At 34.8% G+C, this 26,336-nt stretch overlaps 1 protein-coding gene and 1 long non-coding RNA gene across 8 annotated transcripts in view; both read right to left on the bottom strand.

Moving 5' to 3' along the window:
- jar (Myosin heavy chain 95F jaguar) overlaps positions 1-26,336 on the bottom strand; it is a 102,808-nt gene that overhangs the window by 5,687 nt on the left and 70,785 nt on the right. For 5 of the 7 annotated variants that reach the window (XM_089632505.1, XM_089632508.1, XM_089632509.1 and 2 more), the window contains exons 8-20: positions 23,352-23,608; positions 21,613-21,770; positions 21,360-21,524; positions 16,368-16,594; positions 15,101-15,523; positions 13,833-14,040; positions 8,838-9,079; positions 8,273-8,385; positions 7,210-7,317; positions 6,554-6,691; positions 5,974-6,066; positions 5,677-5,724; positions 2,881-3,001 (exon numbers count right to left, since the gene is read on the bottom strand). In XM_089632505.1, coding sequence (XP_089488631.1) covers positions 2,881-3,001; positions 5,677-5,724; positions 5,974-6,066; positions 6,554-6,691; positions 7,210-7,317; positions 8,273-8,385; positions 8,838-9,079; positions 13,833-14,040; positions 15,101-15,523; positions 16,368-16,594; positions 21,360-21,524; positions 21,613-21,770; positions 23,352-23,608 — 2,301 coding nt within the window. The remainder of the gene's footprint in view (positions 1-2,880; positions 3,002-5,676; positions 5,725-5,973; positions 6,067-6,553; positions 6,692-7,209; positions 7,318-8,272; positions 8,386-8,837; positions 9,080-13,832; positions 14,041-15,100; positions 15,524-16,367; positions 16,595-21,359; positions 21,525-21,612; positions 21,771-23,351; positions 23,609-26,336) is intronic. The other 2 variants (XM_089632510.1, XM_089632511.1) reach the window with 1 other exon arrangement.
- LOC149423142 (uncharacterized) lies at positions 17,659-19,190 on the bottom strand. Its single transcript, XR_016302278.1, has 3 exons — positions 18,895-19,190; positions 17,961-18,030; positions 17,659-17,859 (listed from the first exon to the last, which is right to left on the bottom strand). It is a non-coding gene; the product is annotated as an uncharacterized LOC149423142 (long non-coding RNA).

Genomic DNA, 26,336 nt, shown 5'->3' with positions numbered 1-26,336 from the left:
AAAAAAATCTTGGACTCGGATTGCTTGACAAACGAGATATTCTTCCTGCGCATTGTGTTACGTACTATATAACATTATTTGATATGCATTTGGGATTACACAATTATTGTTTGGTAATTGTGTTATATTGGTAATGTTGATTTAGATATTGGCTGTTTAATTTTGATATTATTTAGCAACCGAAGAAGCTGCGAGTATGTGAACAATTCATACATTTTTAGGTTGGGATTTTTCGGAGCCAGTACATTTAGTTTGTGTAAAAAATGGCAATCTGACTTATCTGTTGGGAAGGTTAAAAATAAATTGATAATTTGAATGCGCCGTTTTTGTGAAAAACCTAATCAAACTATGAAGAATCTAGGAACAGGTTGACATGTATTTTAAGGTTATATATGTAAGTGTTGTGAAAAACCCAATCAGCCCGATTTATAAATTTTATATCTGGTTTTCGTTTAGTGACTAAGTTTTTATGTCCATGAGGATGAAATATTGTATTATTTCTTCTATCGAAGAATGACTTCACGGAAGTATAAGCATTCAAATTCGTAGTCAAATAAAATGGACATAAAGAGTAAACATATTGCCAGTATGTAAAAACTGGTTTTACCCATTAATGAAGTACTTACCTACCAAAATGTTGCCATTTGAATGTGCCATATATACCCCCCCCACCCCGAGAACAAAAAATGCAGCCTCTGTCTGCAGCTACTGCTCCCGCTGAACTCCGAGCAATTAAATCGATTAATCACTCGATTCTTTTGATGTTTCAATCCCGCCTATCACTAGTCTATACCATCATTAATAATTTTATTTGATAGAACAAGGTCAGAGATAAAATGCCTATCTGACAGCATAGTAAAATTTTGATGTTTCATCAAAAGAATATGGTTAGGACGGGTTGTTTCGGAGAATATGAACAATTCATCAAATTTCAACGGTCATTTTCAAGTTCTGTGAAAGATTTTTTCAAGTTCTGTTTTAATTCAGTTCTGTCAAGCAACTAGCCTATACAGTAGAACCCCGTTAATTCGAACCCCGATAATTCGAAAAAACGCGTAATTCGAAATTTTCGCAAAAATAATTTCCGCTGAAAAATTTTTTCATACAAAATTTTTTTTAATTCGAAATTCGTTAATTCGTAATTCGAAATTTATTTTTGTCCGCGCACGAAAATTTGTTCATGTAATTCGAAAAAATTTGATTTTTGCGAAAATAAATCATAATATTTCGTAAATCTGAATCTAAAAGTCAGCCGTGGCGGTAAAACGCCTAAAAATGTATTTTTACGTGGTTATACATCGTCCTAATTAGTATTATTATTTTGTAAATCTGAATCGATTTACACTGGAATGTCGTATTTTTTCAAATTTATTTCGAATATCCGAGTTTAAAGGGCCGAGAAAATACATTTTACGCGGATATATGTCGTAGTTTTACGAGTTTACGCCAAATATCTGCATTTAAAGGGTCGGCCGCGACGAAACTCGGCCGCGTAATTTCGATTTACGCGTAAATATATCGTATTTTTACTAACTTTACTTCGAATATCCGCGTTGAAAAAATACGGCGCGACGGAAATCGGCCGAAAAATTTCGATCCATGCCGAAAGATGACATATTTTTACGAATTTACTTCAAATATCTGAACTTAAAAGGTCGGCCGCGACGAAAAACTGCCGACAAAATTCGATTTACGCGGAAATATATCATATTTTTACGAATTTATTTCGAATATCTGAATTTGAAGAGCCGGCCGCGACTTATTGGCCCCTATTGAGGATGGCTTAGTCCCATTGATTCCGGACAGTTTTCCCTCTTGAGCGGTAATTTGATATAAATCAAATTAACTTCCGACTGAGGATTTCTTATTATTGTAAGAAATCTTCGTTTTACGCGGAAATATATCGTATTTATACGAATTCAAATTCAGATATTTGAAATAAAGGGCCGGCCGCGACAGAAAATTACCGCGAAATCTCGATTTACGCGGAAATATATCGTATTTTTACGAATATCTCAATTTAAAGGGTAGGCCGCGACCGAAATCGGCAGCGAAATCTCGATTTACGCGTAAATATATAGTATTTTTATGAATTTATTTCGAATATCTGAATTTGAAGAGCCGACCGCGACGGAATACGGCCGCGAATCCTCGTTTTACGCGGAAATATATCGTATTTTTACGAATTCAAATTCTGATATTTGAAATAAAGGGCCGGCCGCGACGGAAAATTACCGCGAAATCTCGATTTACGCGGAAATATATCGTATTTTTAGAATATCTCAATTTAAAGGGTAGGCCGCGACCGAAATCGGCAGCAAAATCTCGATTTACGCGTAAATATATAGCATTTTTACGAATTTATAGCGAATATCTGAATTTACAGGGCCGGCTGCTATGGTAATCGACCGCGAAAATAAAGAAATAATTGGTATTAATACGAATTTACAACTAAAATACCACCCGGATTTGAAGAGGCGGCCGAGAAAATCGATTTTCGGCGCATTTTTTTTTTTTTTTTTTTTCATAAAATTTCGAATTACGTGGGAATTCGTTAATTCGAAATTTGATTTTTGATGTCCGCTGGATTTCGAATTAACGAGGTTCTACTGTAATGATATAAAAACAGAACTTGAATAGGACTTTCACAGAACCCGAAAATGAACGTTGAAATTTGATGAATTGTTCAAATTCTCCGAAACAACCCGTCCTTAGTGTTTTGAATTAGAATATTCAGCTTAAAGTTAATAAATCTAAGAAATCTGTGCCACATCCTTTCTATATTTTTGAAATGCACTTTATATAATGGGGACCAAATATGCGATTATACTCTACCAATACTCTAAATATGTTAAGTGACAATAAAAAAAGGGTAATTACCTCCAGCAGTTCGATATCGCACGACGTGTTAATAGTGTCTCGAAGCTCTGAATATTTCCACTTGGAAAGGTCATACTTTTGCTTTTCCAACATCGCCTGCTGTAACCTGACCTTTTCTGACCTGTAAACAAACAATCACAATTGTTGATGAAACACTTATTATAAATTAACATTTCTATTATTTACATTCACAACTAAATACAACAGTTTTAGGCCACGTTTTAGGACGAAATCTACATATGTTTGTTGAAAATGTTCCATGAAAATAATATGTACAAATACTATTTTTGATGAATTATTTTATTAGAACCATATTGACGTTCCCAAGATAAAAGGGTGTAAATGACAAATCCCTGCTAAAATAGTCAAAATAATAAAATAAATGTTGCGTAAATGAGAACTATTTTTTGTTGTTGTTCTTCTTTGATGAATGAAAAAACATGTTAGAATATAATGACATACAATATATGTAGATTTTATTTTACTGTTTTCGCTTTCCTTGAATGTAATGTTTTATCACTGATGCTTTTTTGGCGTGGAACAATCATCATTAATTTGTTAACATCATTTATCTCCCGTTAGAATGATATGGATTATGTACTAAATAATACAGAAAAAAAAAAACAAAATAATGGTTCCAAGGCAACTCAAAACAGTGGCAATTCAACAGACTTTTGAAAAGTGATATAGTCATTGAAAAATTGGCCTGAACCTATTGTAACCTAGTTTTTTTGGCACTTCATCACTTTTCATGATTTAATATCACTTTTCAAGAGTGTTGAATAGCCACTGTCCTGAGTTGACCGGTTGCCAAAATAACAGATATTTATCAACTCGAGCGACAGTGATTTAAAAAAAAAAAGTTAGTAAGTATATAAAGAGAATTCCAGGTGTTCAGTTTTAGATTCGGCCGCGCTCATTCCAAAAATCATACATCCGAATATTAATCAAGTGGTTATGTAGTTAATAGTTATTAAATATCACAAAATAATAAAATAAGTGGTGTTAATACAATTCAAAAACTGTGAGTTTTAAAAACTAATATGTATTCTACCTCAGCTGGGAAACACAGCAAAGCAATCTTAATTGACCCTTTGAACGCATAGAGCTACAATTAGAAGCGCTACTGCGTACTAACATCTAGTCGAAACTTGTTCCACTATTAGAACACGAGAGAATTGGATGTCAGAGGTAAAAAAAAAAAAATTAACCCATTTTTTCTCTTCATGTCTCATTTAAATATGCATTACATCAATTTTTGAATATTGAAATATTTGTTAGGGATTTTTTTTTATACACTTAACCTTTTTGGCAGATTTTTGAAAATTTTCTCTCCAAGATAATTTGAAAGGAAGCTGATTCAACTTCCTTTCAAATAAAACTCAATGGATTTGTAAACTATTTCTATAGAATAACAAGCGTATGCATAAATATACACAAAAAATTAAAACAATGTAATAAATATGTAGATGTGCATAGTGCTGAAGATATTGAAAAATCACCTGTGGGGTGCAGCCATAGAAACTGAAAAGCTGTGCATGCCACCCAAAACCTTGCCATATTTAATAAAATGTGTCGTCAAATTAGCCATCAACACCATTAAATATATTTTTTTAATAAACCAAACAATGGCGGGTCGAGAATCAACATAATGGCAAATTTGAAAAAGATTCAAAATTTCTTTAACGCCTATAATGCGGGTGTCTACATTTCCAAACTAAAAAAGTTGGTCTTATAGAATTGTGCCAATTATTTCAATATGAAATTTGTATTTGAGAAATTTACTAATTTTCACCCGTCTCAGGGGTTTAATGACTGATTTGATGTTCATCACATTTCTTATTGCACACAAAAATGGTTTTAAATGGTTTAGGTTTTCATAAATTTGCCATTTTTATTGTAATTTTTTATCCATGCAAATTGTGCCAGATTGAAACTTTTAGCAGCCAATTTGGATATTTTTAATTCTGGTTTGCGGCAATTATTTCTCAAATGGGAAATTCACTTGCCCATATTTGTAGCAAGAATGTAATCTATGTAGATTTTCAACAATAATAAAGGGTTAATATTAAGAATTCCTATATTGTGTTTTTGTAAGTAGCCTTGAAAACCAGTGTTTTTAGTAAATTTTGTGGAAGACTCTATACTCTAGTGACCGACAGGATTCATGACCAAAATCAAACAAACAGAAGTATATATGTACAAATAATATAATATTATAGTTCGACCAAAAGGGAGATGCGGGCGGAGAGTGTGGCTATTCACCATTGGTGGTGAGCGCTAATGAAGTACTAATAAACCACGCCATTTCTGTGCATGGCAAGACACACGCATCTGCGTACCTTCTTTCCAATGTGATCTAGCTATGGTAACAATGAGCGCTAATGAACTACAAATAAAGCACGCCCTTTCTGTGCATGGCAAGACACACGCATCTGCGTACATTCTTTCGAATGTGAATTAGCTATGGAACAATGCGCGCTAATGAACTACTAAAAAATCACGCCCTTTCTGAGCATGGCAAGACACACACATCTGCGTACCTTCTTTCCAATGTGATCTAGCTATGGTAACAATGGTCTGGTATTTAGCAACTTTCATTTTTTTCCGTGTTTCAATTATTTTGTTTGGTTTAGCTAATGAAAATGATCTCTTCTCGGTGAATAGAGTATAGAAGAATATTAAGTAGTTGGTTATTTAAAAAGGAACTATTAACAGTATATGTAGAAACACAAAAATAGTGGTTAGTTAGGTTTGGTTAGCCATGCATTAGCAGGGGTGTACTTGCGTGAGTACCTGTTCAATTTAAATTCTCCACCTACAGTTCCATCCAGGGGCGTACAACTGTCGGGAATACAATAGCCATCATTATTTTATGGGAAAAGACACATTATACATTGTTGGTGATCAAAGAATTGTGATTTTTTTAGGAAATATGTACAAAAATATTTTACATCAATTTTTACCTGGATAAAACAACCCACATAGTATTTTTCAATTAAATAATTTTTTTAAATCGTTTTCGAAAAAGTGTTAAATATTTTTTATAAAATGAGTGGTTGTGATGATGGTGACATATAAAATGCTACGAACCTTCGAATTTGAGGAGGCGATCCTTCCACGTGACCATTGGTCTCATTGGCTAATCTCTGGGCCATTTCATGGTCGCGGCGCTCTTGGTCCAACCTGTGTGGAACATTCCATAGAATAATACACAAATATCCATTGCATTTAAACATGAAATGATTTGCTCTAATTGTATTACTGAATGCTAAATGATTGCTCTAATAGTATTACTTAATGCTAAGATGGTTGAAAAATAAATGTGCAAAATAGTATGTACTTTTTTTTAGTAAGTACATATTATTTGTGAGGTGTTTTCTGTTGCATTGCATAATGCTCATGTTTCTATAAAAGTGCACATTCAATCATAAAACTGTACCTCGGTTTAGGCATCTTCTGTCCACTATAAAAAGGATATATTGTATTATTTGAGATCGAGAATTACATATTGAAAACATTGCATGAACATTGAGTAGCAAAAATTTAAGCAAAGGCATTATTTAATAGAGCATTGGAATAATATGGACTATAATACATAGTTAAAGTATTAAACAGTGAAATAAGAAAAAGAGAATAGAAAAGTGCATAAAAAATAAAAATAAATTATTACCTGTTTCTTTCGTGTTGGTCCGCCAGAGCGTCGCGGTTGAGCTGCTCCTGCAAAGCCAGAGCCGCTGCGCGATCTCGCTCCTCCTGCGCGCGACGCTCCAACTCTTCCGCTTTGCGCCGCGCTTCCATCTCCACTTTCCTAAACGCACAATGCAACACAATCATTAATATAACAAACTCCTATACATAATAATAACATTTGTACAACACAGTTTTGGAATATTTCACTATTCATTGGAGATCCCTCAGCCCCGACACCATAATGTGTATATGTGAAGGAGTATAATATGTTAAGCTACCTTGCTACATAAATTGTAATGAATTAGGAGATTGGAATTATCTATTCAAGTGTTAACAAAACTATGAAAGGGGTCAATGTAACTAATAATGAAAATAAGAATTTTGGTTGTTTGCAACAAGTTGTCAATTTTAGTCAGTTGGGTGCAAAGAATTCTGCTTTGAATTTATGTGAAGAATTCAGACGAGCAATAGAGTACCTACCTATAGTACAATATTTTATTATTTAAAAAATTGGGACTGATTTGTCAAGAATCAAGAATTCTGACTACCCTAGTCTACGCTAGTATTATATAAAAGTGAAACATGGATGTGTTAAATGTTTTCAAAGTCAATCAACAAAGGAAGAAAAATGCTTACAATCTTCGATGTTCCTCTTCATCCTTTAATCTCTGCGCTTCCTTCATCTTTGCCTCTTCCAAAGCTCGCATCTCTTCTTCAATCTTACGGAGACGCTCTTGTTCCTCCCTGAAGCATAAAAACAATATCAAATTAAACAGTTTTGACCTTTTACTATCAATGAATCTGATATATTGACAGTTATATTAATTTCAAAGACGCTGTCGGAAGGTTAAAGATTAATGAATATTAATGTATCCGAAAACACACCTTACGTATTTTCATCTAAGTACTGAACCAAAATTAATAATAAAGAAAAAAACTTTTACTGGACAAATGTATTATTATAGAGTACCTACTCAAGCAACTAGGCAAAATATATTATTCTGCAACAATAACTTTAATACCAACTATCACATACATGCACCTATTTCTCGCTTTCACAGACTTGGAAACAAATTCACCTCAAATATCGACATATTTAATAAAAGTTTGCCTGTCTTCAAGAGATACCTGAATGAGATTTTTATGTAGCATATTTTAAGAGCGTTTGCGTATATTTGTTGTTTTCTTGTAGATATGTTGTGAACTTTAAAAAATTTGTTATTTTTGTGTTGATGTTTTAAATATAAAAACCTTCTGTTGTCACTGTATTATGCAGTTAAATTATGTTACATGTAAAAGCCCATCAGGGCTCTTAAATTAATAAATAAATAAAATAAACATTACAGTCTCGCATATTAAAAAAAAGTTTATTATTTTTTTCTCAAATTGCAGTCAGAAACTTTGGTTTCATAAAGATGTACATTTTAATTCTTATGTGGTTAACTTTTAGATTTGTATATAAAACATGATGTTTTCTTTTTTTAACACCGTCATATTTCTCACCATAGAAAGGAGCAATGGTTCCTACAGTTAACAAATTGACTCTACAGGCAATAGCCGTTTCTTAGCAAAACCGAAAAAAATAAGCCTGAGGGTTTTTAAAATTTTTTTTTAAGGGTAATCAGAGTTGAAAGATTACCCTTTTTTTCTGTTTTTCATTGCAGGCTGGTCTAGGGGCAATAATATATTGGAAGATTACCTGTTCTTCTGTTCAACCATCGCAGTTTGAAGTGCAGACGTCTGTCTTTCTATTTGTTTCAGTAATTGGTTATACAGATTATCAATGGTTGCGCTGTCTATCTTTGGTTCGTTCTGAAATCAAAAAAATATTCATAGGATAAGCAACATGACTACTTAAAAAAGTGCAATCATAACATGTACATGAAAATTTAAAAAAAAAAATAACAGAAACTGTAAAGTAAAAGATTGGACATTTTTATTTTAATGAGTGTATATTCTGCAACATATCGATGAAAACGAAATGAGTCTTGAAATGTTTCTGAATACATAATTAATCAAAAACAATTTGTATATTATAATCACAAAACCTTTAAATCAACAATAAAATTTTACTCAAGATTACTTATCAAGATTCAGAGCAATAATTATTGGTAACCGAATAAACAGAACATGACAAAAGACAGGTTAACTTAGGTTAGGTTCGTTGTTTGTGCTTTTGCTTCACTTCAATGCGTTGCTTTGTCATGGAACCTATATATTCAATATAAAAGCCAGGGAGTTGTTTAGGTTAATATAGTTGGTACCTTAATTCTTAGAACAGCACCAGTAATGGACTCCCTCAACTTCTGTATCTGGCTCAGAGCCGCCGCCTTGTCCTTGTTGAGTTGGGCCGAGGTGGTCTCCAGCTGCTTGAGGCTGCCCTCCAGGGCGCGTATCTTCACAATGCCCTTGTAGCGGGGGCGGTGCTGCTTGCGCACCAGGTAGCCCCGCACGGCGTTCTGCATGATGATCAGATTGGCGCGGCGGTACAGGATCTTGTTCTTTACTGAAAACAATACAACAACACAGAAATAAAATAACATCCTTAGAATAAGTATAAATCCTAGCAAATAGGATTTAAAGTAGAGAAATTAGATTTTGACAATGAATCCCTCAACTGGCTCTCAGCGGTTCACTGAAAGTCTCCCAATATTCCATTGTAAATATATTTAAAAATAACTATTCACTTCATATGTTTAGTTTTCCACAATAAAGTAACGAAAACGACAATGTGTGCAATCAGCTATTTACGGGTTAAAGCTCCATTGGATTTTCATTTGGAAAGAAAAAATTGATTGACTTATGTATTGTGAAATAAGATATGAGGGCATCAGCAGAATGCTGCCCGCTCATTAACTAATAATATTAAAAAATAATTATAAGTGTAGCCACTCCAAAAACATTTAATGGCTTATACAGTAGAACCTCGTTAATTCGAACCCTGATAATTTGAAAAAAAGCGTAATTCCAAATTTTCGCCAAAAAATATACCCAGAAAATAGTTTTTAATTCGATTTTCGTAAATCTGAATCGAAAAGACAGCCGTGGCCGTAAAATGCCGAAAAATATATATTTATGTGGTTTTACATCATCCTAATTAGTATTATTATTTTGTAAATCTGAATTGATTTATACTGGAATGTTGTATTTTTACAAATTTCTTTCGAATATCCAAGTTTGACGGGCCGAGAATATTCGTTCTATGCGGAAACATGTTTTACAAATTTACACCAAATATCTGAATTTAAATGGTCGGCCGCAACAGAAATCGGCAGCGAAATTGCGATTTATGCATAAATATATCGTATTTTTATTAAATTTATCCGAATATCTGAGTTTAAAAGGCCGGCCGCGTTAACAATCTGCGGAGAAAATTCAGTTTACGAGATATTTTTACGAATTTACATGAAATATCTGAATTTAAAGGGTCGGCCGCGAAATTTCGATTTACACGTAATTATATCTATTTTTACGAATTTAATTTGAATATCTGAAATCTCGATTTACGCAGAAATATACAGTGGTGCCTCACACAACGAACGCCTCGCACAGCGAATGCTGCACACAACGAACTTCCTTTTCGTTCATTTCACGATTCATACAACGAACTTCGCTTCACACAACGAAGTCGCCCGATCTTCTACGATCACTGCCGATTAATTGCATCCTCCCGCGCAGGCAGTCATTAGACTCGTTAGTCACTGCGTAGTACGCTTAACTTACGCACGTATCGCAGCAATCGTTCTTCATTACGAATTAAATCGCACACGTATCACGGCAGTCGTCCTTTTAAGATAAACTCAACTTTTTTTTTTATATGATGGGTTCTAAAAAAAGCAGGAAGGTGATTTCTCTTGAAATGAAACAGGAAATAATTAGAAGGAGTGAATGTGGGGTAAAACAGTGTGACCTCGTCAAAGAGTTTGGCCTCAACAAGACCACCATTTTCACCATTTTGACAAACAAGGATGCAATAAAATCAGCCAAAGGAGTATCAAAACTATTTAATGAAAAACATAGATCTTCAATCCACGAGGAAATGGAGAGGCTATTAGCGATTTGGATTAAGGACAGGCAGGTGAAAGGTGACGTAACAACCCAAGATATTATCTGTTACAAGGCCAAGATAATTTATGAAGATCTAAAGAAAAACATCCCTGGAAGTAGCAGCAATCAAGATAATAAAGAAGATTTCAAAGCCAGCAGGGGGTGGTTTTTTAGATTTAAGAAAAGGTATGGAATCCACAGCGTTAATATGCATGGTGAGGCTGGCAGTGCTGATAAAAAAGAAGCAGAAAAGTTCTCTATTAATTTTCAAAAATTTATTATGGATGAAGGATACTGCCCACAACAAGTGTTCAATGCCGATGAAACGGGTCTTTTCTGGAAAAGAATGCCGAGCAGAACATTCATTACAAAAGAAGAGAAGAAATTGCCAGGACACAAAGCCATGAAGGACAGACTTACCCTTATGATTTCGTCTAATGCCAGCGGAGACCTCAAGATTAAACCTCTATTGTTTATCACTCTGAAAATCCAAGAATTTTTAAGAAAAATAACGTTATTAAGTCCAAATTGCCCGTCCATTGGAAGTCCAATCAAAAAGCCTGGGTGACCCAAGTTATCTTCAACGAATGGATTCTGGAAACCTTTGCTCCTGCCGTGAAGAAATTCTTGTTGGAAAAAGAACTGCCGCTCAAAGCCCTTCTGATACTTGACAATGCCCCTTCTCACCCAAAAGACCTAGAAGAAATATTGCAGGAAAATTATCCTTTTATCAAGGTGCAGTATTTGCCACCAAACACCACATCCATTCTCCAGCCAATGGATCAGCAAGTTATTGCGAACTTTAAAAAACTCTACACTAGAGCCCTCTTTAATAAGGTGTTTGAAGAATGCGAGTTTGGTGGAGACAATATGACTATCCGAATGTTTTGGAAGGAGAAATTTGATATCCTTTTGGCAATACGACTTATACAGAAGGCCTGGGAAGAAGTGTCACAAAGGACCCTCATTTCTGCTTGGAAGATGCTTGTGCCTTCGTGGATTCAGGAAGAAGCAGTAGTTGATGACACAGAAGTGGTGAAGGACATCATCACAGTGGCCCAAAGGTTGGAATTAGAGGTAGAGGAAGAGGATGTAGAGGAGCTTATTGAGGAACACAAAGAAGAGCTGACAACTGAAGAGCTCCAAACACTTCTGGCCCAACAACAGGACAATGCTCAAAGGGAAGCGTCATCTGATAACGAGGAGCAACAATCAAACAATCAACCAATTCCAACTGCTGACATCAAGAACATCCTGGTCAAATGGAAAGCAGTTCAGGAGTTTACCAATGCCCACTATCCGGATTCCGCTGAAGCAAACAGGGTCAACGACCTGTACTCCGATACTCTTGTCCGTTATTTCCAGCAGATGTTGAAGAAAAGAGAGAAACAAACGACTTTGGACAGGTTTTTCACTGCACCATCGGCGGAAAATGGATGAAGATGTGCAAGATTCGATTATTTCTTAAAATTAAAAAATGTGTGTTTTTTTCATTATGTTTTTAGATGTATCTAAATAAAAATAATAACAAAAAAAAATTATCTTTTTTTTATGTCATCTTACCATATTTTATGCTACAGAACGAATTATTTTTTTTAACATGTATTGTTATGGGAAAACGCGTTTCACATAACGAACTTTTCGCATAACGAACTTGCTCCTGGAACGAATTAAGTTCGTTGTGTGAGGCACCACTGTATCATATTTTTACGAATTTTTGTCGAAAATCCTAAATTAAGGGGCAGCGAAAATTCGATATTAATGTGTGGTATTTTTACGAATTTACTTAGAATAACTGAGCTTGAAGGGCTGACCGCGGCGGTAATCGGCTGCGAAAATTCGATTTACACTGGAATAATTCGTATTATTACGAATTTACTCAAGGTACTATCCGAATTTGAAGGGGCGGCCGAAGAACTAGATTTTCGGAGTACGTTTTTTTTTTTTTTCATAAAAGTTCGAATTACGTAGGAATTTGTTAATTCGAAATTTGATTTTTGATGTCCCGTGGATTTCAAATTAACAAGGTTCTACTGTAATACACTAGTGCCCCAAGCGCCACTAGCAGAAACCGTCCCATCTCTTCATCTTGTTTGCTTAGTCATGAATCGTTTATCGTTTCATTTAAAAATAATTAATAAAATATTCACAAAGTTTCATATTTTTTTCTCAAATTGCAGTCGGAACCTTTGGTTTTCTTCTACGATTAACTTCTAGATTTGAATATAAAGTGTAGTGTTTTCTCTTCCTAACACCGTTTAGATCAGTGATGAGCAACACGCAACACATGGCCCGTGAACCCATTCAAAGTTTTTTGACTCAATTTTTTGAACAATAAAAATCATCAGAATTTATTGGTTTGCGATAAAAAAAATTCATCTCCGCCGTTTGGGTTATTAATAGGTTAATAAGTTTGCAAAACCACCAACTGCAAAGTTAACCACGTCAAGCTGTATCCTACCCTTGCGGCCCGCGAATAAATTGAAAAAAAAAATGGTATTATTGATTCACCTACTCTACTGCAACTCATTCCCTTCAATATCCCCTCGCACAGACTCAGAAATAATGAACTGCTCTTCCTCAACCATCATTCGACAAATTTTGGATATTATTCACCATTGTCCAGAATGTGTAGACTGGTCAACTCAAGTCAAAGCCTTAACTTTTTTGGGATAAGTCTGAATGATTTTTGCCGGTCGCTAAACAAGTGACGGAATATTATAAGTGTCCCGTGGTCCTGACCCACGGCGTAGTCTTGACTTGATTCGACTTGTCACTTTATTTTCTTATATTATATCTGCCTTATGTCTTTGCTTTCATGTACCTTTGTCTACTCCTGTATTTTTCATTTTACTGTATTTGTGTTATTATTTTGTAATTTGGACGATGTCCGTTAATAAATAAATAAATAGATAAAAAATGGATAAATTGTCCCTCCGTTTAAAAAGGTTGTTCAAGATCGTATTTCTCACCATGACAGTAAGGGAGGCATGACAATATCTAAGAGATCATATGAGCTGTTCCCAAAAGCGAACAATTTAGCCTGCGGGGTTTAAAGTTTGTTGGGTGTGTTTTGTTGCACTTACAACAAACTTTCTGAATTAGGAAGTCTTATTATAAACACATTACTCAGATGCCAAACAATTCTACACTATACATTCCTAAATGAGCTTTAACTATGAAACTAATAAAGTTGTAATAATATTATTTACATTTAATGATGGAGATGACTCCGAAGATGGACTGCCTCCAGCGGGACTTGACCAGCCACTTCTCCACGGACTTGATGATGGACTTCAGGTTCTCAGGGTCTGACTTCATGATGGTGTCGAACTCGGCGTACTTGCCCGGTCGGAAGAACACTCGCGTCAAGCCGAAGTTGAAGTCCTTGCTGTTCAGCTGGAAGCTGTGTAGGACGGCCTGGAAATAGAAAATGATGGAATTAGTAATTGTTTCTCCAAAAATGAAAGATATGAGTTTTCTAAGTGAACTTGGGTAAAAAGTAAACAATTGTGTATTGTTACTTCACACAAGACACTATTCAGTATAATACACAATTCGAATGACAGTGCTGCAGTACTGTTGCGCCGGTCATTGTATGTACCGTGACAATACAGACTTATCGGCAACATTTTAGCGGCTTATATATTAGATACTAATATACAAGTATGTGGGACCTCTCCTGGAAATGGTTTCCAAATATGGAGTGCATATTTTGCCAAGCAGAGAGTACAGAGTCGAATTAAAAAAATAGCAAGAGCTTTGAAAGACTGGCAATACGAAGATATGTTAAATCAAGGAACTAAGATTATCAACGTTAAAGGAAAGAAGAGAAAGGGGTTACTTGATTCAGATTTTCAAAATTTTATCTGGACATTACAGTTGCTCTGGCATCCAAGATATCTTCACCACCAACAAAAATGTTAATTTCCATGGACACTAAAAAAAATAAAAACCACAACTTTTGCATCCAATCCCAGGAAACACTTCCTTCCAAATAGAGTAGTGGATGCATGGAACAAACTTACACAACGTGTCATCGATTCTACTAATATAAACCAATTTAAAGCTCAATTGGATTCTTATTTGAAGAGAAGAAAGAACTAACTTATTTAAAACAACTCAATTACTGTTAAACGAAGGACGGATTGTTTCGGAGAATTTTTCAAGTTCTGTGAAAGATTTTTTGAAGTTCTGTATTTATTTCAATTTTGTCAAGCAGCTAGCCTATAATGATATAATAACAGAACTTGAATGAGACTTTTACAGAACCCGAAAATCAACGTTGAAATTTGAAGAATTCTTCAAATTCTCCGTAACAACCCATCCTTAGTGTGAAATCAGATATGAGCGCATTAGAAGAATGCAGCTTTCCCATTAAATAATAATAACAATAAAAATATTCCCCAAAAATAAATTTGCGGGAATATAAATCGCTATCTACATCTGAACCAGGCTCTTGGATAATAAGGCGACATACCTCGCAGAAGGTCTTGGGGGCCAGACGGCTCAGCACGGGCGGCAGGTAGTTGGCGTACATGGAGAAGAGCTGCTGGAAGGGCGCGCGCGACGGATAGCCATGCTCCATGAGCTCCAATACCGACACCATGCCGGAGCACTGCAGCTGCGTCAGGATCAGCGAGCTGTCTGACTCTCCGTCCACCATGCGGCTGTTGGGCTTTACGCAGCGGATGAAGTTGGTGGAGTTCTTGCGCAGCTTGTCCATAAGCTCGGCCAGCTGTGTCTGGAACTTTGAACCCACCGAGATGAAGGTGAGCTTGCCCTTGGACAGGTTGTTGTTGTTGTTGGAGAACAGGCCCTGGATCAGCTTGTTGTTGGACTCCTGCACCAGGAACTCCAGGGAGGCGTGCAGCGCGTCATTGTTCTTCTCTATAAATTGGTTCTGAAACAAAGTGAAACATAGTAAGTTTAGTTTACAATGTGTCATGATAATAATACATATTTTTTTAATAATAAATATTTTACTATCTTTTTTTTATTTTTACATTTTATACTCATTTACCTATTTTATTCCGACCCTTGACGTGAACTAATGACTCGAATACTATTATTTCACTTATTTTACTAAAAGAAATAATAAATATATAATATTAGCCTTTGAATTTACTTTTTTTACACCTATCCTTCATTTTTCTATTATAGCACTGGCGCATACTCGTGAAAAAATGACGGGATATAAAAAAATGATTTTTTTGTAGAAAATAAAATTACAATTAAAAAAAAAGTTTATTAAATTGCCACAGCCAAGAATCGAACCCCAATCAGCTGTTCGGTAGGCAAATATGCTCATTACGGTATTGAGAACGGCGGCATAAAAGTATTATACATACCCAAAATATAACAATCATGGATTTATTAATTTTAAAATTTGACACGCATAATATGGCATCAGAAATTATTATTATTGTTAAATTGTATAATCTAACCTAACCTAACCTAAAAAAATATGTATAAATTTAGTTTTTAGTACTAAAAATGTCATCAGCAAAAATTACCTTACCATGTTGTACTTTGAATGTAAAAGTAGAGATAATGATATCCTCACTGGGATCTCCCGAGTTGAGGATTTAATTTACATATTAAAATTTAATTATATGAATTAAAATAATTACAGACAAGGCACATGCTGTACTGTACAAACTACCGATTACGTAATTGATGAACTTCACTTCTACAGGGTGAGACTGGCTCACAGACCCCCATCATACAAAAGAAGAAGTGCTCACAGTGTTGTAACAAACAGCCCCTGCAAAGTGGCGGACCAAGAAGCCCTCGTCGTCGCGGACGGTGCGGTGTGCCTTGAGGCGGGACTGGCGCGGGAGCCCCAGGCGTCCCCCCGCCGCGCCCCACTGCTTCTGCACGGCCTGCGTGAAGTGCGTGAAGTCCGGCTTGGGTAGCTTCGACTCCTCGTCAAGCAGGTTGAAGATGCCGCCGTTCTTGCTCTCTATGATGTCTGGAATACGAAATAATTATATTATTAACAGAGCTATGTACTAATTCTCATTGATCATGTTTTATGTAAAAAATTTTTTGAAGAAAGTAATCATGGGCTCACTGCGAAAAAGTATGACCTGTTGAATGTGGGACGAAATTTCGGAAACGGCGCGAAAATTACCTCGATGTGTTCTGCTCAAATATCTTAATGAAAACTAAGTATTTGCTTTTTTTTCGATTGTTTTCTGTTTACCAGATAATGTAGCTAATTATTCATATATAGTTCATGATTATATCGTAAGACGTTTTCCCAGAATAGCTAACTTTATCTGAAAAATTAATAAAAAATTCCCCCGTTCGGGAAACAATTGTCAAAAAAATTATGTATATGAATATAAACGGATTTTATTATTTCTACACAAACCTGAATAAATAGCCTATATGAAAAAAAAACAAACCAAAAGTGTTTTCAAAGAAATAATGGCATTTACGTTGTTTTGAAAATGTAAAATATTTTAGGCTTTTCAAAAAAAAATGTCAAGCCAAGCGTGCACTTTAGAATTTTTTTGTGTCGTATTGTATAAAGTTATGAAAGCAATTCTTTCAGTTTTTGGTAGTTCATACTATTGTTGTTACTAATAATATTTTTTTATACTAGAAACCTGTAAATAAATAATGCTAAAAATATATTTATGCACTATGATGTAAATTTTCGCTGTCACTTTACTAACTTGGTTTTTGACACAATTATATTGCGAAATATTATAAAAATTACATCAAAATAAACTAGATAGAATTACCTTTCTAATGGAACCTCACACCTATTATTTCGATAGTGAATTTATATCCAAAACAATGCTAATATATACAATATTTACCTCAGACAGTTGACCAACTTCAATACATCGATATCCAAAATGGCCGCCATTTTTGTATACAGATATTCTTCGAAATACAGAGTGGTGCAAAGAATCATGATTCAATGAGAATAAAAATAAATTTTAGTGATATTTTTTTTCATAATATTTATTTCAATTTTATATAACATAAAATGCATTTTTTCAATTTCAAGTAACTGGGTGGTTCAATAAAAATAAAAGTCGGAGATTTATGTTTCATCATATTTATTTCAATTTTATATTACATGAAATACATTTTTTTATTCAAGTGCTGTGGGGTTCAATAAAAAAAAGTTTAGTAAAAAAATTTTTTTTTCATCGTATTTATTTCAGTTCCTCTTATGTTATGTTCTCTTATGTTCCTCTTATGTGGCCGATTTGAAACCTGAAACAGTAAACATTTATTGTTACACTAATGTCTTTCAATTCTGGAAAAGATGAAGCGTACAATCAACCTAATATAACTACTACTAATACAAAACATACCGTCATGGCGATCGATGCGGTGTCTTTGGTGGTTCTGCCCCCTGCATCATGTTGTATTGTGGTCTCCATTCTGCAAAGCGATAGAAGCAATCAGACATATACTTGTATTTATATCATTTTAAAAAAGATATTTATAATTACATACTGTTTTTTTTTTTTATCATATATAAAAAAAAATCTTATAATTTTTTTTAGCACATCCTGTACACCTGATCTAATTTTGTGATATTTATTACGATTTTTCATAAAACAATAAATAACAAAAAAAATATTTCCGTAAATAAAACAATAGTTTTACATTTTCTAGTACACCCTGCTGTGGTGGTTTCTTTTGTATGGAGATTGCAATATTCACATATCACTACAGATGGCGACACTAGTCATTTTTCAAAGCTTTCGTAAAATTCCGTAAACAGATACATTCAAACAAATTGGAAATCTTGATTGTATTGGTGTCAATTGCTGAGATGCAAAACTTATTTTTTTATAATATTTTAACTAAATATTGACTAAACAATGATTTTGAAACACAATGCCAATAGTTTTCCTTACATAATGACATATGAATCTCTACAAATAATATAATATTACGATGTCAATATTGATAAACAAAAACGAACTTTTTATAAGCAAGTTTTTTTTGACATTTTCGGCCAGTAATTCATTTTTCATAAAATAAACACTAAATATTGACAAAACAAAAGCTTTTATATATTCTCTCAAATGGTTTTTCTACACAATAACATGTAAATCATTCCAAATAATGTAATATATGACATAAATAACTTGATTCAAACACAATAAATTTTCAGAGCGAAAACACTTCCAGTTTTTGACAGGAATTTTACGTATTTGTCTTTTGCAAAAATGAATTATATTTATGAAAAACACATGACTTGTTCAATGAACTATGCATAAAATCATGTTTACTTACGTTTCTTTGGGAAATTCGTCGTATAATACAGTCTTTACTGTGGCAGTCCGTCCACCAGCGAACGTTGAAAAAGATGCACAAAAAAGATGACAACGGCTTTTCATAGAGAAGTCAATTTGAAAGCTACCAAAGAGGCTACACTAATAAAATAAAAGGTATCTTCTAGACTGATATTAGCGCAAGCGATTTTGACCTTGTTCTTCATACAGTTTCTCTATAGATAAGGGTTAAAATAGCACTTTAAAAAAAAAACCAAGCAAAAATATTTCTCGGATGCCGGCGTCCGACTCACAGTCGAGAGGAAAGTAATCATGGGCTCACTGCGAAAAAGTATTAAGGCGATGCCATACGTAGTAATGCAAAATCTTGTGTTTTTGGTTTGAAAATTTGGTCGCCCAGAAATGTTTCAGATGCTTCAATTAAATACTGCGAGTAGAATACATCTTGGCCTTTGAAATAATCGAGTGTTTTTTATCAAGTCTTTTTATAAGCCCAGAAAAAAAAAATGTAAATGCCTATGAAAACTGCTTTAAAGTTCAAAATCTCCTACTTACGATAATATAATGTGGCAAATTAAGTTATTTATTAAATAATCGAATAAAAATTACATATTTATGCCTGAACATCCACAAAATAAAATAAAAGGCACTTTTTGGCCATGTTTTTTTCTTGCATAAATCAAAACAGACGGATGGTGTTAAGCGGGAATTGAAACCTTATCGCCATCTACGTAAGGGTTGTTATTGATAGCGGCTCTATTTAAAATATTACACGACGTAGTGCATCGCCTTAAGTCAAAAATACTAGTTTCGGGATAATCGAATTTGAAAATTTGAGTAACATTAAATTTTATCAATTATTGCTTTTAGAATTATTAGTATTATTAGTAAGTGGGATCATTCTGGAAGATACATTTTTAATAAGTACTTACCTACTTGCAGTCATAAAGAATATTATTGTTTGAGGGGATAATATATAATAATATTTCAGTGTTTTGTGAAGATTTTTTCTTAACGCGAACATTAGCCAGTGTCCTCGTTCCGCATTATAATGTTGTTGTTATTCTTATTATTATCATCAAAAATATTACAGTCTATCATGTCGTTGAATAAACCCAGGAGTATTCTGTGGTTGCATTTCGAAAGTGTTGGGGATGATTTGGCTTGGTGTAATATTTGTAAGACGCGTTTATAAAAATCTACTCAAGGCCGGCTGAGCTAAACGTCGCCAAAGTGCTAGTAAAAACCTCAAGGTCGCTGTGTTACTTGCAAAGTATTATCAGTGCCTTGGAGGTAGGCGCCCGGAGTAAGATTTTTTAATTGAGCCCGCACAGGACCGGCACTGAATCAACTGTATCACATTTGAAAAATACCTTGTTGTACAATTACCTTCGTTCATTTCTATGACTACTAATCTACTAATCGTGATTCTTCCGCTGGTAACTCAAACCACGCAAACTGTTGATTAATAAGAAATGTATTACGTTATTTTTAAACAGTTTCTAGTAACCGTTTATTTTGGTTTTTTAGGAGTTTTACTTAGCAAGGGTTTCATGGGTGAGGTTTATCTTGGTCTTGGAGACGAATTTGTCTAGTTACTTACTGCGTTGGGGCCCGAATTGAGAGACTTGTTGAGGGAGACCATTTGACCTGTCAACCTCTTGTCAACTGCCAAGAAATCATTTTCTTTTTGTTTTCTAGCCATTTTTTTATAGTTTTTCCGATCTTGACATCATTTTTGTAAACAATTATTCAATTAGTTAGCAAGAAACTAACTTCAAACCATTTTCAAACACTACCGTTAGATTTCGAATACCACAGATACCCATCGTTAAATAAAAAATCTTTCAACGAAATTGCCTTCTGTCTGACTTTGCTGTTTAACACAGTATATTTCACGGTATAATATGTATAGCCAAGAAATATGCATCCCTTAGTGCTCATTTGCTGAAAAGATTTATGCATAATTGACTTATTTCAGATGTTAACCCGAAAAGTATTACAGATATGATATAGTGCGTTTTCGTAGACTAAAGAGAGGCCAGAGAACAAAATTAATGCAAAATATTAAGTGATGTATCAGCAAAACTTTGCATTTTTGCAAAATACTCACAACATACATTCGCGGGTTATGAGGGTTACAAATAACTTGTTAATATTTGAAAGACTCCTACTATCATCATTACAAGCAGAAAATGTTGCTTGTGCAATGATAAAGGACTTAGATGGCAGAGAAATCGAGCCAATGACTCCTGGGTCAATAATGCTTATCTACAATCTGGATATGAATTGCAGTCTTCAGGGGGAATGCTGAGAATGAATGTTAAAGAAATTAATGTGAATGAAATTAAACATTGGGGGTCATGTAGTGGAACAAGTAGACAATACCCAGTGAACTCTGTAAGTACTGGGCTATTATGCCATCTGTGGATACTAAAATTGTAAAGTGACAGTATGGTTTCTTACCAATGCATTCCTGGTTATCAACGTAAGTTATTTCAGGCACATTGAGGCCCTCCACCTTGTACAGGTCCTGCTCATTCTTGAATATTCTCTCGTTGAAGAACTGCTGCAGCTTTTCATTGCAATAATTGATGCAGAACTGTTCGAAGCTATTGACCGTGAAGTACTCTAGAACACAAACAGACATACAGATATCAATATGATAGAAAATGGAATGTCTAAGAGAAAAGAGATAAGAATCAATAGTTGTATTTACCAAATCCAGCAATATCGAGGATACCGATATAGTAGGCAGAAGCCTGGAATGGAATGCTTTGGTTGATCCTATTGACAATGTGGTCAAACATCCGACTATAGACGGCTTTAGCCAGCGCGTCGCGAGCGTTGTTGGCTTCGTACACCTTCAGAGGAACCCTGGAGACATTCAGAATATTAATCAGTATAAAAGAATCACAAAAATCATGGGTGGCGATGTATTTTCTTCAATCATAATATGGTGGGGCATATTAACGTTGTTATTTAAGTATTTCTTATTAAAATAAAAGACATTTGAAGGTTTCAAAAATATTACCGTGTGCAGAAATTAATTCTGTTTAAATCAAATATAATATCTCATTTTTTTTAGTTTGTATACTTTCGATGTTTGATATACATCGACACTATTAGTTTTCGGAGCCATTCTTGGAGTTCTGGTGTCATCCTGTGGACCTCATCGATACTGCAATGAATGCGTGAAGCAGGCTATTACTTTGCTTGCCAAAATGTGTCGTTTTAAAAATAATTGGTATAATTTAGCATGATACATTTTAATCTTATACTGTGTATACATTTGCCAGTCGAAATGCGAGCAAGCGGCATTTCGCGGCATTTGCCGTTGCTTTGTTTTTTCCATAATTGGAGGCTCGGCTGACGTTTCGGCTTACAAATGTATTTGCAAGCCGAAACGCGAGCAAGCGGCATTTCGCGCAATTTGCTGTTGCTTTGTTTTTTTCCAAAATTGGAGGCTCGGCCGGCGTTTTGGCTCACAAATGTATTTCCGCCATTACTTTTTGATATTAACATTTTTATTCTATTTTATTCAAAATTTCGATTTTATCATTCAGTTTAATCTTTACTTTTATTTCTGTTTTGGTTCAATATGTTTGTTTCCCTTATGTTTTATTATTTGAACCCACAAAATATTATTTTCCTAGTTTCTAAATTATAATTTAAATCATATACGACTACCATAATATGGGCACGAGTCTAATATGAAAGTTAAGAATATCACAAAACAATTGTATTTACAAAAAGTATTGATTGAGCAGCGTCCTCGTTCGTGACTCCAGAAGCCTCTAGTCAGGTTGTAAGGCTGATCGGCTTGTTGGGCTTCCTTCGTTTCACGCCAAGGATTGGCTTGCCGTTGAGATAGATTGAGAGGTTCGCTTCTCAGTAAAACACTTGTGTTTTTTCTTGATACGTTTTAATATGTCACACAGAAGAGGGTAGACATTAAAACTTAGAGAGAGAAGCGAGAGTTGGTTGATAATGAATGTTGAATGAATGATAATGTAGAATTGAATTCTATCTGGATCACAACAAGCTATTTATAAAAGAAAAACAATATTTGACGTGACCGCAGACACAAGATATTATAGATGCGAAATTCATGACAATATTACACTATGACGTGCCATAGACAAAAATATTTAACATTAAAGGTGGCACAGACAGAAAAAGATAATGTAAAAGGCTCTACACATCGAGATTATAAAATGAGAAAGAGTTTAGGCTTGACTGAAGTTAAATAAAACAGGACAATCACAAGATACGACATGCAACATTGATAAATAAAAAAAAATTAAATCTGGACACTATGTATTATGTGTGAACAAAGGCTGTGAAAGCAACTAAGAAGAGGAATAGAAATAACAGTGCAGAGGGAACCCAGGCTGTACCTCAGTGAAGTCAGCTAAATCCTACTAATCTTTTGAAAATAAACGAGTATGGTCTCACATGATAGCAGTACCCTTGGCGCCACCACGCGAGCTCTGCATGAGGCGCGAGCAGAGCGCCATGCGCAGCTCCCCTGCGTCCACACCCAGCAGCCTGGAGGCCTGGAGCAGGGTGGCCTCGCAGCCCGCGCGTACCACGCAGCCCCCGCGAGCCCCCTCCGCCTCCTCGAACTGCACGTTGCCCAGGTGCAGCACGGCAGCCACTAGCGAGTAGATGCCCTGGCGTTCCGCCTCTGAGATCTCCAGCCGAGAAAGGGCCTGCAGACAAACAGATTTATACATTAGCGATTATAATCAATCTAAAATTACAAACAGAAAAAACATCAATGAAAATTTTAATTATTTTTTTATTGTTTTGGAATATTTACAGAAGTTTATGTAACATGATTAAACTATTCTTAAAATTAGCATTGGGATGTGGGTAAGTGTTAAAAATTCAGTTTAAAATGTTCACAGTATGGGGCCGTTCAGGTATTACGTAAGCAGATTTATTACAATTATTTACCCCCTCTTCCTCCTTGTCACCAAAAGTAAGCAAAGCTCTTACCCCCTCCTCCCATGCTTACGTAAAAATTGGTACCTATATGCATTTTTCTGTTAATGTATTCTGTTTTTTAATTGAGTACCTAAACGTATTAATTATTTGTGGGAATCCCCGAATATGTATTTGGTTTTCAAACATAGACAATGTGTGGGTTGCCAATGTGTAAAAAAAAAATGACTACTGCTGAGCAGTGCTGACGTAATCACTATCTCGACCCCCCCACCCCCCCATGTCATCAAAAATAAGCAAAGCAAAGACCCCCCTGCCCCCCTATAGTGCTTACATAATACTTGAACGGCCCCTATGCATAATTTACTGTTTAACCCTTAGCGTGCTAGCTAGAATGCCTAGCAGCCCGGCTGACACCACTTTTGTAATAACTTTGTTTTTTGCAAAATTATGTTATTGTAAATTGTATGTACTCTGTTTCCAGATAATTTTTCTTATACTTACAAAAATCATACATCTATCCGATGTAGTTTTCCCAGGATAGCTATTTATATTCACAGAAATGTTTTTTAATCTCTCTAATGTTATAAAAATATATATAATGGATAAGTGACGAAATGACAAGCTAGAATAAATTAATATACATTATTCCATTTACACATTTCGGGCGGGCATTTTTTACGCTGGCGCTAAGCTGTCTCCGTGCGAAAATAAAGGTCCCGAGTGAATTTCTTGAATTTGTTTTAAATCGCTATATCTTCGAAAATAATTTAAATATTTTAATAAAAATTTCTACGTAAGTAACCCAGCATAATACCCAAGTTATGAAAGTACTAAACTAAAATCGAATATTATTTGAAATACTATTAACCTTGTAATATGTTTATTACGGTCCGCATATTGGTATTTGCCCATACCTGCTTTCTTTAAATACGCCTGATATCTCTCGCTCCCTTGCACATAGGAGTTGAGTGGGTGCGGAACAGAGATAGAGATTCTAATCTGGTTTCACGGTCATAAAAACCCTCATTCCAGGAATTGAATTATTACAATAACAAATAATATACTATCCCTTTGTTGAAATACCGATGTAAACGAAAGGCACGAAGATAAATATAAAAAGAAGACTTGCATTACGATTCGATAACTAATTATGCACACATTAGTTGGGACCTTTACAAAAAGATTGGTATATAATATTCAGAGATGTGCAAAATGGGTACCCAAAACCATTTGAAATGAAAAATGGAAATGGGTCAAAACTTTTCCATTTGAAAATGCAAAATGGTTTTTAGAAAAGCATTTCAAATGCAAAATGCAAAATACCTATTTTCAAAATGCATTGAAAATGCAAAATGGTTTCTCAGGTGAAACAATTAAAATAATTATACAATTTTTAAAGATTTTGTCATTTAATAATGGACATCAATGTAGAACAAACATATTAATTACATGATGGTAAATCCAAAAACACCACGACTACAGATTATGAAATCACAACAAATTTTCGTGAGACTAATGTTTGTGATGATTTGAATACTCACATAAAATAAACGAAATGAATGTACTCCAAAAAATTTTTTTTTGAAAGAATGAATACTTTTCATCTATTGTTTGACTTTCTAATTTACAAATTGGGATGCACAAAAACAAATCTAGAGTCAAAAGAGGGAGATGGTAATCTCCGAAATAAAACTACCAATCGAACAACTTTTCTCAACAGGTACCTTTCGAGAGGTAGGCAGCCTCTTTAAATTAAATGCAAAAATCAAACCAATTATCCGTTTATACCTACCTGAGAGGATAGGTATTCAATAGAAGTTACCCATACCTAATACACGAGGATGCTAGTATCCTCATGAAATAATTACTGGAACCAAATATTAAAATACAGACAGTCCTCATCCTAAATTTGGCATTTCGAGTAAACCTTACATATATCTCACATGATAATTGGCTGAATGGGTAGGCACACAACCTATCGATAGAAGCGGGCTAAATGTCGACAAGATCGTCGTGTGTTATCTATGTTATTGACCTAGAAAGGGATGTAAATTCCCGACGACGAGGAAATTACAGCGTTTTCTAGAGGTGGCACGTAACTTAGGACCTTACGTGTCACATTTTCGCGACTAGATTCGTGACAAGGGATGTCATGGTTTTCCCCTTCTACACTCAGTAAAGTAGATTTTCCTGGAGGTGCATGAGGTTGGGGCAATTCTGAAATTGGTGAGGAGACCTGGTTTTCTTTATTCTGGCGTGACGGTTGCCGATTTGGAACAAGGGGAGACCCGGCCGGTTGTGATATCCAGACACGCAGATATTGATCGCCTTGTTCAAATTATCATCCATCGGTTTTGTTTGGTAAAGAGGAGGAGCCAACTTTAACTTGAACAAATTCATTCCCTTTCCTCTCCTTCCCCTCCCAAAATATATACATGGATGGCGCCGACAACTAACACCATAAATTTATCGTATGTTTATCACACATAT

Source organism: Hesperophylax consimilis, chromosome 6 (assembly GCF_061612785.1).
Source record: "Hesperophylax consimilis isolate HC1 chromosome 6, BYU_Hcon_1.0, whole genome shotgun sequence".
In the NCBI taxonomy this organism is placed as follows: Eukaryota; Metazoa; Arthropoda; class Insecta; order Trichoptera; family Limnephilidae; genus Hesperophylax; species Hesperophylax consimilis.
Note: the sequence above shows the minus strand (reverse complement) of the source record. Positions and strands in the feature narration are given on the sequence as shown.